The sequence below is a fragment of the Ascochyta rabiei genome, chromosome 2 (genome assembly GCF_004011695.2).
Source record: "Ascochyta rabiei chromosome 2, complete sequence".
Taxonomy (NCBI): domain Eukaryota; kingdom Fungi; phylum Ascomycota; class Dothideomycetes; order Pleosporales; family Didymellaceae; genus Ascochyta; species Ascochyta rabiei.
This window is the reverse complement of record NC_082406.1, coordinates 1,702,940-1,717,426: the sequence shown is the minus strand read 5'-3', so window position 1 is coordinate 1,717,426 and position 14,487 is coordinate 1,702,940. Positions and strand designations below refer to the sequence as shown.

Below are 14,487 nucleotides of genomic sequence, written 5' to 3'. Positions count from 1 at the left end.
GACGCGTTAGACGATCCAACGTCAGCGTAAACATTGTCAACAACACTGTCAACAGCAACCACCCACGCCAGCTCATGACTCCCACAAAACATTCACGAGCTGAAAAAGCACGGCAGTTTCTCACAGCTGGTGCTGTGCTGCGCGAAGACTCCGACGACGAGCTTGGCTACGAAGACCACCCATGGGAATGGATATACGAAGAAGCAGGCACTCACCAGGCACTCGTACACGACGATGCCACCCCCAGGAAACGAAGGCTGGCGCCCACGAAGCAGACAAGGCGCATAGTGGGTGCGCGCATGGGTAGCTTCCAATGCAAGCTTGGTGACGCTGTCTTGCTCAAGGCAGATGGAAACCAAGCATGGGTGGGTATCATCTGCGACTTTCACGAGGATGACCAAGACAAGGAGAAGATGGCAAGATTCTTGTGGTTCTCCTCTGAACAAGAGATACGCAATAAGAACAAGAAACGCACCGACTTTTTACACGTACGCTACGAGGACCTTCAGCTTGAAACAAAGCACTGACAGATGCCAGAACGAACTCTACATATCAGCCACCTTCGATGACAATCCGCTTGCGTCGATCAACGGTACAGCGAAGATTATGTCTCTCGATAAGTTCCAGAAACTGCACCCCACCGGCCAGATCAAGAAGTCTTCGAGAGACTACGGCAAGATCTTTGTGTGCAGGAGAGGCTGCAACACCCGCACAACAACATACACACCAGAATTCAAGTGGGAGGATGTTTACAACGGTGCTGATGATATCCTCGAGCTGGTCGAGCTGGTCGAGAGCCAGACCAAGGCCACGAGGAAAGGGTCCTCTCGGTCAAAAAAGCACCAAGAAGACCTGGACAATTTTGTAGTACAAGAATCTGAGGACGATGGTGCACCGAAGACACCACGGAAACGCCGGAAATTGAACAACGCGACCACCCCCACCTCATCAAGGAAGAGCCCGGCTGCCCGAAAGTTCTTGACTCCCTCACATAAACGAATTGTGCTGAAGAAGCAGTTGGAGTTCACCCCGCTTGGTACACGAGTGCTTTCACCTTCAGCTTTAGCATCGCCGTTTCAGATTGCAAGAACTCAACTCCACGTTTCCTCTGTACCAGCGGCACTTCCTTGTCGTGAAGAGGAGTTTTCAGCCGTTTACAGCCATCTGGAGGCAGCTATTACCGATGGGTCTGGTTCGTGCATTTACATCTCGGGCACTCCAGGTACTGGGAAAACCGCCACAGTACGTGAGGTCGTAGCACAGCTGCACGCTTCAGTTCAAGCCGAGGAGCTAGATGACTTCATATTTGTTGAGATTAACGGCATGAAAGTTACAGATCCTCATCAATCGTACTCGTTGTTGTGGCAGGCGCTTCGCGGCGACAGAGTCAGTCCGTCACATGCACTCGAACTTCTGGAGCGCGAATTCTCTGCGCCTAGCCCTCGCCGCGTACCATGTGTTGTCTTGATGGACGAACTGGACCAGTTGGTGACCAAGAACCAGTCTGTCATGTATAATTTCTTCAACTGGCCCCAGCTGCGGCACAGTAGGCTAGTCGTCTTGGCTGTTGCAAACACCATGGATCTCCCGGAACGCACCCTGAGCAACAAGATCAGTAGTCGACTAGGTATGTACCAGCAATCCTTCCTGCAAATGCGGCCCAGCAATGTTGCAGCCCAGACTGCAATCCCGAGTTGCCCTCCAACCGTACCGATCGCAAACGCCGCGTGGACTCTGCCCAATACGTCCCGTTTGGTGATGGTCTCGCGAACCCCTGTTCACCGGTATTCTGCGGAAACCTTATTGGAGCAAGGCTAACCCACCTGTACCCTAGGCCTAACCCGAATCACCTTCCCCGGGTACACGCATGACCAATTGATGCGAATCATCCAATCTCGCCTGGAGGGAGTTCCAGGTAACATCGTGCTCTCGGACGCCGTTCAGTTCGCGGCCCGTAAAGTCGCAGCTGTCAGTGGCGACGCCCGACGCGCTTTGGACATCTGCAGACGCGCTGTAGAAATCGCGGAAACAGAAGTCGCATCACAAGATCAGGACGACGAGGCGCAAACGCAGCCCTCAACACCAAGTCGGACCGGTCGTGATAACAAAGCGCAACCCCTTCAGTCGTCCCGATCTCAGAACGTCACCGAAAAATCGGAGGCCGCTGTAATAAAACGTGGAGGGCCGGCGGCTCGACACAAGGGTGTTGTCACCCTCGCGACGATCAGACAGGCCATTAACGAGGCCACGAGCAGCCCCCTGCAGCAGGCGCTCCGAGCGCTGCCACTGGTTTCCAAGTTGTTCCTCGCTGCACTCTTGGCACGGATACGACGGACAGGTATTGGTGAGGCTGTGCTCGGAGACGTCGTAGATGAGGTCAAGAAACTGGGCTTTATGAGCCACTTGCAGCCAGTACACGACTATCTTCTTGCGCCCGAAGGCATGAACGGTAGCTTCGCCTTCGACGTTCAGTCAACAACTCCGTCGAAGAATACTGAGCCTGCCAACATGGCATTGAAACACGCAAAAGTCAAGGCTGCAAGAGTCCTCGGTCTCTCCTCCGCTGCCGTACACCTCGCTGAAGCGGGCATCATAGGCATCGAAGCCCGACATGGCGAGCGCGTTGGTCGTGTAAGGCTCGGTGTTGGCGAGGACGAGGTTCGTCTGGCGCTTGGCGAAGACGAATCAGTCAAGGGCATGGGCTTCGGATCGTGAGGAGAGCCTTACTCGCTCATAACTCGTGCACGCTGTGCTCTCAAGGACCACCCTTGTCGTGTCCAATTGTTCCAGCACTATAAACTCTCTATTCACTGTCGTTTGCAGTCGAGTACAGCATATCGTATGATACCCCTCCTTCTAGTGTACCGATCAGAATACACTTTATTACTTGGCTTTCTCAGCCTTGCCCTACACGAAGCAGGAATACGTCCTTTACGCTGTGCGAATCGTGACGAAGAGCCGACAGGAGGTCTACCGGTTCAAAGCAAGCCACGACGAGCTCTTACAAGCGCTCCGCGGAAGGCGCATGCTTGCACATTATCTAAACGCCTTCAAAGCGCTGCAGATGGGTTGAGCACCTGCTCTTGTTGTGTGCGTCGCGAGCTGACAAACCCAGACTGTGCGTAATCAGATCACAATCAGGTACACATTGTTACAGCGTGCGGGTGTTTGTTCACAGCTGGAACAAAAAGCTACCAAGAGGCAACCATTGATTGTCTCCTATTCTCTATTCGTCTAACATGCCAAAGTTCATATGCATATATGCACACTTTGCACACCCAACATGAGTGCCTTCAAACGCCATGATGAAATTGCTAATCAGAACCGCAGGAGTGGAAACAATCATCTAATGCAACGCCCGAGTATCTCATCGGTCGTGCTTGACCGTAACACCACGCTCCGCCGTATCTTCGCTCAACATCTCGAACTCTTGTGGTTGCTCTTTTCCCTGACCCTTGAGTAGCAACGCAATATCTCCTGGGTGTGAAACATTTAAGATGATCATAACAGCAAACATAAGCACTGCGTCAAAGACATACAAGAATACCTCATGCCTGAGCAAGTACCCTGAGTTGCCCTGAGCATACTCAATGACCCTGAAGAGCGATCGGATCAAGATGAGGATGGAAGTCGCGTAAAGCGCAAACAAGTGCTTCTTCCAAGGAATGCTGCTGTCCACGGTCGCGAGGTACTCCTTGCCCCGCATCTGGAAAGCGATTGAAGTAATGAAAAACAGTCCAAAGAAGAGTATCTGCACGCAGAGACCACCAATGATGATCTTTTCTCCCATCTCCATGCCTGATGCGCTGGTAGCCATGAGGCCTCCGCCGGCTCCTTGCATCATGAACGATATAACGTCTCCGCTGACAAAGATCTTCGTCAACCAGGTTCGGCGTACAAGCGAGTATCTCTCGCCGCCCGTCAGGAGGATGAGGCGGCCAAGGATCATGTAAATGGACGCCGCGTACAGCGCAGGCGCGAGAAGCAGAAGTAGGGACTGCATGATGAAAGGCGAGAGGCGGTTGCGATCGCTCGAGGATAAGATTCGCCCAATGTAGCCAATTGCCTGGAAGAGACCGCCGATAATGAAGGGTGTCATGAACCAGGAGCGCTTTTGGAAGGTTTGGAACATGTGGAAACCGGTTGTGAGTGCGAAGAGAACAACGAATACTGCCGCCGCAGCTAGCGAGGGCTGGTAGTGATAGAGAACATAAGCGCGTTCGGGCTCGGAGTTAACCATGGCGGCGGTGGTAACGACGATAGTGATGACACGGTGGGACGTTCGTAGTCCTGTTCGGGACTGAACAGACTATAGAAGCTTCGCGCCGTGTGGAAATTCGGGGTGGGAGGCGCTACGAAGATGGAAAGAATCGTCAATTACAACGGGAGGTATGGCCAGAAAAGTTTTACAGTCAAGGGAACGGAAACTTCCTATATACATTGCTTTCTCGGCAAACGACTACCGCGTAGAGGCGCAGTGCTGTTTACTCTAACAGATCCCCTTTACTATGGAACGTGTGTTGTATACGCTATACGGCTGCTTGGCATAGATGGATGAGACTAGGCGATGCAGCGCTAAAACGCTCCACTGTAAATCCTTCTTTCATTCGTTCAAACTTGCAATGCTCGCCTACGGTAGATCTACGGCCCGTGTTGGTGGGTCCCGTCTTCGCTCGAAGTACGAAATACGAATACGGCCAGCAACGTAAGACGTTGTTTGGACGTTTTCGGCTTCTCCTAGGCTTGACATATGTTACAGTGTACTCTGGGGTAGGCAGCGAGAGATATTTCGGTCAGTGTGCTGAGCCTGATGCAAAGGAGCGACATAGGTTGAAGAGTGACTAAGCGTCGAACATGGCGAAAGTCGATATGGAGACAGGCTTGATGAGCCTCGAAAGGACACTATATGTTACAGACGATCTTGGCAATCGGCTGCAGCTTCTAGGGGACGATTGCTGAGGCATTCAGTCTGCTCCATCGCAACGCCGACACGATTTGAACACAGCCTAGAGTCAGCCAATCACAAAGCTCTAAGTACGCGTGCCGGCCTTGCCGATCAACTCTCGTGGAAAACGTCAATTGCAAGTGCCACTCTACACCTAACATGGAACGCGAGCATTCAGCGTCCTTCACGTACAGCCTCTCTCTGAACTTGACAAAGCTCGAGACCTCATAAGCGCGCAAGCCGGGTGCACTGCTCCATGCGCCGCATTCCGTCCGAAGTGGATCCACGCACCGTAAACCGTATCAACTAGCGGCATCTAAATCAGGAGAGCAATGCCAACCAGGAGAACGCACAACAAGACGAGACTGGGTTGTCACCAATGCAAGAGAAGACGAATAAAGGTACATATACCCCAAACTAATCTCATCCGTCCAATCACGCAGTCTATCGCGCTCAATGCATGTATCCATTTGACTTGTGCCCATCTGCGAGTACTCGTAACGACGCACACTAAATCCGTTGCATCGATGGGTGAGACCACGGCAGGTTATTCTCGGTAGGATGAGGCACCTCCCCGAGTGTCACTCATTGTTGTGACTTATACGTGAACCCATCGAGGGCGTGCTTGCTGAGACTAGTGCAACTGCACATATTCTTCAGTGCATTCAGTGCTGACAGCACGTGTAGTGTGACGGCAAACATCCAACATGTGCCAATTGCGACAAGAAGAGCGAAACCTGTAGCTTCCTTCTTCTCGTTCCCTCATCACGACTTACAGGCCCCACATCGTCAAGATCGGCGGCCACTTCGACATCGCCCATCTCTGAAGCTTCTAGCCTTTATACACTCTCCCCGCCGAGTACAGCTATCGCTGTTACTGATGCTATTGAACAGCCAGAAAGCTTTCGGTCTTCATCTCCATCGACTGCCATTCAGCTGATTCATCGCCCAACACCACTTCAAAGCGATGTTCCTCCGTCAGAGCGAGCCTTCAAGTCTCAAGGTTCATTGAGTTCTCAACACTCGGCGCCTTTTTACTGTCCTGAACTTGAACAGTATGCAGTCTCCATTCCACCATATCTTCGCCTCAACGACGTCTGGAAAGGCATCAGGGAGCCTCTGCCCCCTTCGCTTCAAGACGTCTTGTACCATTACGAATACACGACTAGTCTTACACTCGCCACTGATGACCCAGCGAAGGCCGCCTGGCAGTCATGCATACCGGAAATGGCACATGCGCATGAGTTCCTTGTCAACTGTGTGCTGTCGGTTGCATCACTCCATCTTGGTCGACTTCATGAAGACAGAATTCAGAAGACTAGCATGAATGCTGTGGCAGCATCAAGGATGAACAAAGCCCTGATACGATATCGCCCTGCATTGGAGAACATCACAGCAGAAAATGCAGCAGCGCTCTTCGCAAGCTCAACACTAACGGCTGTGTACTTGTTTCGCACGTCGGCTATTGACATCGAGATACTGCGCGAAACCATACCCTACGGCACCGTTATACCGCCCCCTGGCGTGGTCGATAAGATGATGTCCTGCATCCTGCGGACAGTTTGGGGTCTTCGTGGTCCACTTACCGTGTTGATGAGTGGCTGGAAGCATGTTGTCAATGGTGCAATGCATCCTGTTGCGGCACGCAAGTGGTGGCCACAAAAATGCACACCAGCTACTGCTCGTGCAGAAGCCGAAGATGAACGGTTACGCAAGATCGATGAACTTTGGATCTCTACAGACAAGGCTTTGGAACCGCAATGTCATCATCTCAACGAGGCATTGGCTTTTTTGCGCCAGACGTACGCATTGGTGTCGCAACTCACACTCCCTGGAGTATTCCCCCCAATGACAGCGGTTCCTTACGCAATTGACGACACCACCACGGGCGTGCTTACCGACCGTGGTGCCATCTTTGTATGGTCGACTCTCATATCGCGTGAGTTCATAAAGCTCCTCGAAAGCAAAGATCGCGATGCTCTTGTTATCCTTGCACATTATGCTGTACTGCCTGGTCGAGTACGTAACGTATGGTGGCTGGAAGGCCTGGGTGCTGACTTTGTCACCGCCATAGCCATGGCGATCGGTATTGAGAATTGGTATCTGATAGAGTGGCCCGCTCATGTTGTTGGGGTTGATCTGTGGAATGCTTTTGGTGTTAGAAAGGACAGGCTCCATGGCAAGCCTGATGAGCTGCACATGGACGTGATTTGAGCAAGTCGATAGACCGTCTCCGCGGCACTGTTGCACCGCCTTTCCAGGTCGATAATTCCTTCAAAATTCCAGAAAAACGGTCCAGGCATGATTGCCGTCGCTTTGTGTGCATCATCATGTCCGCGTCCATGGATTCCTGGCCACAGACCCTTACCAGGGTGTATGGATTTCAACATGATCAGCATACTTGTCACGACACCCTCTTGGCAGTGAATCTGTCGGTGCCTCAGCCGCAGCTATGGAGAAGGGACCGAGCACCTTGACAGGCATACTGGTACTGTGTACGAGTTGAGAGTTGAGGTCTATGGTATCTGGGTACAATGTGTCCTACGCGCAAGGCGCCATCCATGGCCAAGGAACCTCGAAAGAACCAGCATAACATACATTACATATTTATGGTCACATTCCCTGGTATAGCAGTGTGGCAGATCAGTTCGTGAGATCGATCAAAACACCTAGCGGTTGTCAAGCAAGGAATCGGAATCCTCAAAAACACCAACGCATGTTCAATCGCTCAACACACATACTATATCCTAACTTTCATGCACTGTTCAGTTCTTTAGACAGCCTACCTTGTTGTCATGTTGGAACTATACACGGCCACTATTCGCATCCCACTTATCTTCGCTCTGTTGACAAGCATTGTCCCTGCCAAGGTAAAAACTCCAAACTCACCAGCACGACCAACGGAACATACAACATGCACGACCGCAAGAACAGCGGCTAGATAAGACCCGCCTTGAGGATAAGCATTTGGCAAAGCGGGTGCACTAATAAGACAGGTAGCTTTACAACTCGTCCGGAGTGTGTGGACGAAGAGACTGTACGAGATCACTCGTTACCAGAAACCATGAGCTCCGCTGCGACCGCCAGTGTCCCACAACAAGGTATGCTACGCAATCTGCCAAAGCAGAGCGGTTGTGCATCTCACGCACAATGCTAATTCAAGACAACTATACACTTCTTAAGAGATCACAGAATACATTTCTTCGCCCGGGCCTTGGTTGCTCTTCTCTTTGCACCTCTCGTAACAACCGTCAGGTGGCGCATCGCCGTATGTGCTAAGAACAGGGACCAAGTCACCGCCTGTGAGGAGGATGGCGCGGCTGAGAGGCGCCATGCAGAGCTCTACATCTCTGTAAGAAATATATATCTACTTAGTGCAGCGCTAGCCTGCTCGACAACTGGAAGATCGTCATTTAGGGGGGGGGGGGGTTGGAGGTTATATATGTATCTCAGGGTGGCACTTCGGTACGCTCTCCTGGAATCTTTCTGCGAACTTGCCCTCGCGTTGCAGGACGGCATGAACCAGTAGAAAAGTCGGGACAGCAAGCTTGGGGGAATATGTATTTCATCTCGGATACATGGCTTGCAAAAGACCCAATCGTGAATGCAAATCGTTCTTGCCTTCAGACTACTCAACCTATCTTTACCTCGCCTGTGATGAACCTCTTGCTGTCAGTGGGCTAGCTGCTCAGAGATGTGACACCAATCATGCCATTTTAACTGCTGTGTATGGCAATTGTCCATCGCTTTCACGCAGAGCGGCGACGTAGGCAAAAAGACTCGTTCGCAGATCGACACCGTTGATCTCTGGGCGGTTGGAGAGGGCAAAAAGAGAACTTGGTCACTACGAGGGTCGAACTCGCGACCTTGGCGTATCAAGGATGAAAGCTATTAGCACCACGCTCTAACCAACTGAGCTAAGCGACCTTTGTCGTTTTCGGATGAATATTTTCGAGCATACTCAATAAATATCCTCTTACACGAATCCTTCCACGTCCTTTCTTTCCTCTGCACCTGCGGCTAGGTCTCTTAGATATACCCTCGAGATAGACGTGCACACATGTAGAATTCTCTAGCGCCATAGTATCTGAAGTCTCTCGACATTCCATTCTCGTTTACGTGCGTCGTTTAGTGTTTAGTATATCCGCGACTTACAGCAGTCCGTGATGTCAACCATGATGAAGCTAATCAATAAGGCTCATGGTACAGCATCTTAGGAAGCAAATCGACGTGGTAAAAGCCTAGTGGACTTGTTAGATTCAGCATGTGTTGCATCGTTCCTGCCATTCATCCTTAGTCCAGAGCGTCCGTGCAGTACGAAGGGTGGTTTTGCACTGCGCCGAATTATACTCGTTTAATCAAGCTTTTAGTTCGTGGTCATGTCGCAGTACTTGTTCTCGACGGATGTGGACTGAAAGCCTTCGATTTTGCTTGATGCGTTTGTTTGATGTTATGTACTCAATGCCGCGGCTTCTAAGTAACTTCATACTGCTATCAAAGCAGTATGCTCTCTTGGATTTTTGCAATAGTTTGCTAAAAGCGATGCTTTCGCGAGACGCCATATGCCCGGGGGATAATGCCCTTGCTTGAGAGCCATCTTTGACACCGAGTGTGCATGCTCATCCACACTCGGTTCCTCCTTTCGAAGCACTGACTGTACTTCAGCTTTGTCCTCCAAGTGCCTGCTCCAGAGCATTCTTGCTGTTCTTGTAGGTCATCTCCAGATAATCCTCCTTCTTGTCCAGGTTCGCCATCTCAGCCTTCATTGTCTTTTCTTCAGACTCAAGACGCTTCTGCACATCTGGAATCGGTGTACAGACGAACCTACAACAATCAGTACCACGTTTCTTGATATTAGAGCGGGGTTGTCAAGCCCTTAACATCACTGGACTGAACTTACATCTTTCCGACACCCTCGTACACCTTTGTTTCCGTAGGCAGCGATGAGACTTCAGCGGACGTCAACTGCAACATACGGCCCTCTCGTGTACGCGCCGCCTTTTGCTGGCGCACAATCAGGAGTTGCTGCTCGGCGAAAGCCTTTTTCTGGCTGATCTCCTGCAGCATCTGCGTTTATCAGCTGCTGTCTATTGTAAACAGGTAAAGCAGCACTAGCTAACCTTCTGTAGGGCCTCATTTTGCCCCGACATCTTGACTTGATTTCTTGATGTGGAAGGTTGGCGATGGTAAGTGGGCGCGCTGGAGGCAACGCCTGTGCAAGGGTCAAGCGTCTCGGTTCGACATCCCTGTCTTCTTTTTGATTGGCAGACGCGTTGCGCGACGGAGTCAGCAAACAAACAGATTGACTTTCTCTTTGCAGATTCACTGTCGCCTTGCATGTGGTATCTCAACGAAGTCCTTCACGTAAATAGAGCACCTCGCGACCGTTGCCTCTTTGAACCGATCGCAAATCAGCCCCTCTTTGCTGTCTGTCGCGCTGCCTCACAATTAGCTTATCGATTGAGCATAGTGACCTGTCGCTAGCGGCAGGCTCAGCAGTCCGACATCCGAAAACAAGATTAGTGGGGCTGGCAACTCTCTTACGTTGTACCAAAAAGTACCTCTGCAATTTTTGTACTGCTGCAACATGGTCTCACTCTTCTCTTGGCTTCCAAGCCTTCCATACCCTGTAGAGCAGGACGGCTATTGGAGCCCTGTAACATCGACACTGGACTGGTGTGAAGAGGCTAGTAAATCGAGACGTGCGTCGTGAACGTTACTGATTGTCACGCAGAACTACGTTGTTACGACATACGCTGCGGAGATTATCAATACGCTCACGAATCTGCTTTTTATGTACCTTGCGAGCAAAGGCATACGGAGCTGTCTCAAGCATGGCCACGATACAGTCTTCCTGGTCGCGTTCATTGGCTACGTGCTCGTCGGAACCGGTAGTTTTCTCTTCCACGCAACACTGAAGTGTAAGCTCAAGGCAATAGCCCAGTCCTCATTCTTTTCTGATGTGCTGCAGACCCCATGCAGCTTGTGGACGAACTCTCCATGATATACACAACATGTCTAATGTGTTTCGCAACCTTCTCATACGGCAGGTCTCTGCGCTACTCCACGTTCCTTGCAATAGGCCTACTATCTCTGGCTGCCTTTGTCACATTGTATTATCACCATATCCAGGACCCGGCGTTCCACCAGAATGTTTATGCACTGCTTACAGCCACCGTCCTGTTCCGCGCCATGTATATGATGGAGGTCGCCATCCGACCTCGCTTCCAGTCTGATGAGAGGAAAGCACTGAACCCGCGTGCTGACCGAGCTGTAGAGGCCGTTCGAAAACAGGAAGATTTGAGGGATCAAGAGATCCTGCGCACGATGTGGAAGATGATCATTGCGGGTCTGAGCATCTTTCTGGGTGGGTTCGCTATCTGGCATCTGGACAACGTGCACTGCTCGAAGCTGATCAGGTGGCGGCGAGAGATTGGCATGCCTTGGGGCTTTCTGCTTGAAGGCCATGGTTGGTGGTAAGTTCGGCGCGACGAGCATATTGCTTTGACAAGCTAACAATTCTAGGCACCTGATGACAGGAACTGGAGCATACTTTTACATAGTTTGGGGGATCTGGCTGAGACATTGCCTCAACTATAGGCACGATGAGTACGAGCTGTACTGGCCCAACTGGGTAACGATGCCTGAGGTCGTAAAGGCAAGAAGCTCGGCGGAAGGGGTGGCGAAAAAGGCGATGTGAAATGGAATGACTTCACGCGCAGGTCAGTTGATGGGTAGTTATGTAGCACGTTTTCAGTGCTGTGTATAGCAAGAAGCTACTGGTGGAGCTGCTGCTAAGCACAAAGCAACTCCTGAGCTATTGCCAAATGTAGCAGCGTGTTTTCCATATTGCAGCAGCGCCGCAAGGATCACAATGGCAACACCACACAACCGAACCAATCACCAGACGAGAGAGCATTACAACGATGGCCAATTCGAAGTTCCTTCCCCTCTTTCACATCGCATGCTGACCTTGCGGTGGTGTTTTGTGGTTGCCTGCGCGCAGTAAACACGCTAGTGCACAGACCGGCGCTAAAGCTAACCGACAACAACTTCTAGGATTGACCGCTCTTCTGCTCCCTCCTCGCTCTCCACTCGCACCACCGCCAGCCTCTACCCAGCTTCTCGCATCCTCAGCTTCCGTAGCTCCCATTACTCACCCGAATCACCAACATGCGTGAGATTGTACGTCTGCCCCCTCCCAGTCGCGAACAGGGCGCGCCTCCTGAGAGTCAACAAAACCCCGCGTTCTCCTGGAGGCAGCACAACATTGGACGAAACACTAGCTAACGTCTGCTCTTCGCGCAACAGGTTCACCTCCAGACCGGTCAGTGCGTAAGTACACCACTACGTCTTCCATGTGTCAGCAGCAGCTCACAATTGACAGGGTAACCAAATCGGTGCCGCCTTCTGGCAGACCATCTCCGGCGAGCATGGCCTCGACGGCTCCGGTGTCTACAATGGCACCTCGGACCTCCAGCTCGAGCGCATGAACGTCTACTTCAACGAGGTACTAGGAATGACACGCTTCACCATGACGGACTTTGAGTGCTGACCTATCGCAGGCTTCCGGCAACAAGTTCGTTCCCCGTGCCGTCCTCGTCGATTTAGAGCCCGGTACAATGGACGCTGTCCGCGCTGGCCCCTTCGGTCAGCTCTTCCGTCCCGACAACTTCGTCTTCGGCCAGTCTGGTGCTGGTAACAACTGGGCAAAGGGTCACTACACTGAGGGTGCCGAGCTGGTCGATCAGGTTCTCGACGTCGTCCGCCGCGAGGCCGAGGGCTGCGACTGCCTCCAGGGTTTCCAGATTACCCACTCCCTCGGTGGTGGTACTGGTGCCGGTATGGGCACTCTCCTGATCTCCAAGATCCGCGAAGAGTTCCCTGACCGCATGATGGCCACCTTCTCCGTCGTGCCTTCCCCCAAGGTCTCCGACACCGTTGTCGAGCCTTACAACGCCACTCTCTCCATCCACCAGCTTGTTGAGAACTCTGACGAGACCTTCTGTATCGACAACGAGGCCCTCTACGATATCTGCATGAGGACACTCAAGCTCAACAACCCCTCCTACGGTGACCTGAACCACCTCGTCTCCGCCGTCATGTCTGGTGTTACCACCTGCCTGCGTTTCCCCGGTCAGCTGAACTCTGACCTGAGGAAGTTGGCCGTCAACATGGTTCCTTTCCCCCGTCTCCACTTCTTCATGGTTGGTTTCGCTCCTCTGACCAGCCGTGGCGCCCACTCCTTCCGCGCCGTCACCGTTCCCGAGCTCACCCAGCAGATGTTCGACCCCAAGAACATGATGGCTGCCTCCGACTTCCGCAACGGTCGCTACCTCACTTGCTCTGCCTACTTCCGTGGTAAGGTCTCCATGAAGGAGGTCGAGGACCAGATGCGCAACGTCCAGAACAAGAACTCCTCTTACTTCGTCGAGTGGATCCCCAACAACGTCCAGACCGCTCTCTGCTCCGTTCCTCCCCGCGGCCTCAAGATGTCCTCCACCTTTGTCGGTAACTCCACCTCCATCCAGGAGCTCTTCAAGCGTATCGGTGACCAGTTCACTGCCATGTTCAGGCGCAAGGCTTTCTTGCATTGGTACACTGGTGAGGGTATGGACGAGATGGAGTTCACTGAGGCTGAGTCCAACATGAACGACTTGGTTTCCGAGTACCAGCAGTACCAGGAGGCTTCCGTCTCCGATGCCGAGGAGGAGTACGATGAGGAGGCTCCTCTTGAGGCTGAAGAGTAGACTACCACGGCTCGAAACGACATTTTTGGCCTGAAGGCTGAGCTTGTACAAGTAGCTTAGCAGTGCTAGAAGCCGATCTTGTCGCTGTTTATTTCATGCTTGGGGCATCCTAGCTGCATCTTTTGACGTGTCATTGGCGGATACACTTGTTGTCACCGCCGAGACTGGTTGAGGTCGCAGCATGATGACATTGGCGCCAGAGCGATTCTTGTTAATGCAAAAGATTCTATAATCAATTAAGTTCGACCACAATCTGCATATTGAAATCTTCTCTCATGTGATTGATGCAGCATGTATCTGTGCCGAGTGTTGTCTAAGGAAAACCTGCGCAGAATCAAATGCTCAAAGCCCATGACGAGACCGCCCGTTCGCCTGTCGAAACACTCGGCTAGCTGAAAAGTAGTGAAGGAGATGAACAGCATGTAAGATGATGTATGAAAAGCACCGGAATCACTCGCTAAGACCTACCTCAGGCTTCCAAAGAGAGTTGTGTCGCTTGGGGGGTTGTCGCTTTTGGGCTGTTGTAATCGTGTCAATATGTACTGTACTCTCTCTCCATGCTGTATCTACTTCTGCTGCCGGCCTGTTGAACCCCGACGAAATCAACATCAAACACCGCTGCTGTGCTGAGCTGCCGTGTTGAATCAACGTATCACCCCCCCAACTTCACCGCATACCACCGTCGTTGCCTCATGGTGCTTCTCCTGACAAAGCTTTGCGCCTCCGTGTCTTCCTGTGTCTTGTGTTGTATCTTTGACCTCGCGTCCAGCAGGGCAGCTGACCGTGTTGCCA

The 14,487-nt window shown here is 51.9% G+C and overlaps 6 protein-coding genes across 6 annotated transcripts; 4 read left to right on the top strand and 2 right to left on the bottom strand.

The window, feature by feature from the left end:
- Positions 1 to 74: 74 nt before the first annotated feature.
- Positions 75 to 2,715, top strand: EKO05_0001466 (Origin recognition complex, subunit 1; the record flags this gene model as incomplete). The annotated part of the gene is made up of 3 exons (XM_059635678.1): positions 75 to 488; positions 538 to 1,627; positions 1,835 to 2,715. The coding sequence occupies 3 exons, from the start codon at positions 75 to 77 to the stop codon at positions 2,713 to 2,715; spliced, it is 2,385 nt and encodes a 794-aa protein (XP_059491661.1).
- A 652-nt stretch (positions 2,716 to 3,367) lies between these two features.
- On the bottom strand, positions 3,368 to 4,240 carry EKO05_0001465 (uncharacterized protein; the record flags this gene model as incomplete). Its single annotated transcript, XM_038944979.1, has 1 exon — positions 3,368 to 4,240. One exon carries the CDS (start codon positions 4,238 to 4,240, stop codon positions 3,368 to 3,370), a length of 873 nt encoding a protein of 290 aa, XP_038802222.1.
- A 1,672-nt stretch (positions 4,241 to 5,912) lies between these two features.
- Positions 5,913 to 7,159, top strand: EKO05_0001464 (uncharacterized protein; the record flags this gene model as incomplete). Its single annotated transcript, XM_059635677.1, has 2 exons — positions 5,913 to 5,948; positions 6,002 to 7,159. 2 exons carry the CDS (start codon positions 5,913 to 5,915, stop codon positions 7,157 to 7,159), a joined length of 1,194 nt encoding a protein of 397 aa, XP_059491660.1.
- Positions 7,160 to 9,606: 2,447 nt separating this feature from the next.
- EKO05_0001463 (uncharacterized protein) lies at positions 9,607 to 10,095 on the bottom strand (the record flags this gene model as incomplete). The annotated part of the gene is made up of 3 exons (XM_038937157.1): positions 9,607 to 9,769; positions 9,846 to 10,012; positions 10,066 to 10,095. The coding sequence occupies 3 exons, from the start codon at positions 10,093 to 10,095 to the stop codon at positions 9,607 to 9,609; spliced, it is 360 nt and encodes a 119-aa protein (XP_038802220.1).
- Positions 10,096 to 10,532: 437 nt separating this feature from the next.
- Positions 10,533 to 11,645, top strand: EKO05_0001462 (alkaline ceramidase ydc1; the record flags this gene model as incomplete). Its single annotated transcript, XM_059635676.1, has 4 exons — positions 10,533 to 10,631; positions 10,680 to 10,866; positions 10,917 to 11,421; positions 11,471 to 11,645. 4 exons carry the CDS (start codon positions 10,533 to 10,535, stop codon positions 11,643 to 11,645), a joined length of 966 nt encoding a protein of 321 aa, XP_059491659.1.
- A 473-nt stretch (positions 11,646 to 12,118) lies between these two features.
- Positions 12,119 to 13,695, top strand: EKO05_0001461 (Tubulin beta chain (Beta tubulin); the record flags this gene model as incomplete). The annotated part of the gene is made up of 4 exons (XM_059635675.1): positions 12,119 to 12,130; positions 12,257 to 12,280; positions 12,333 to 12,455; positions 12,511 to 13,695. The coding sequence occupies 4 exons, from the start codon at positions 12,119 to 12,121 to the stop codon at positions 13,693 to 13,695; spliced, it is 1,344 nt and encodes a 447-aa protein (XP_059491658.1).
- Positions 13,696 to 14,487: the final 792 nt, after the last annotated feature.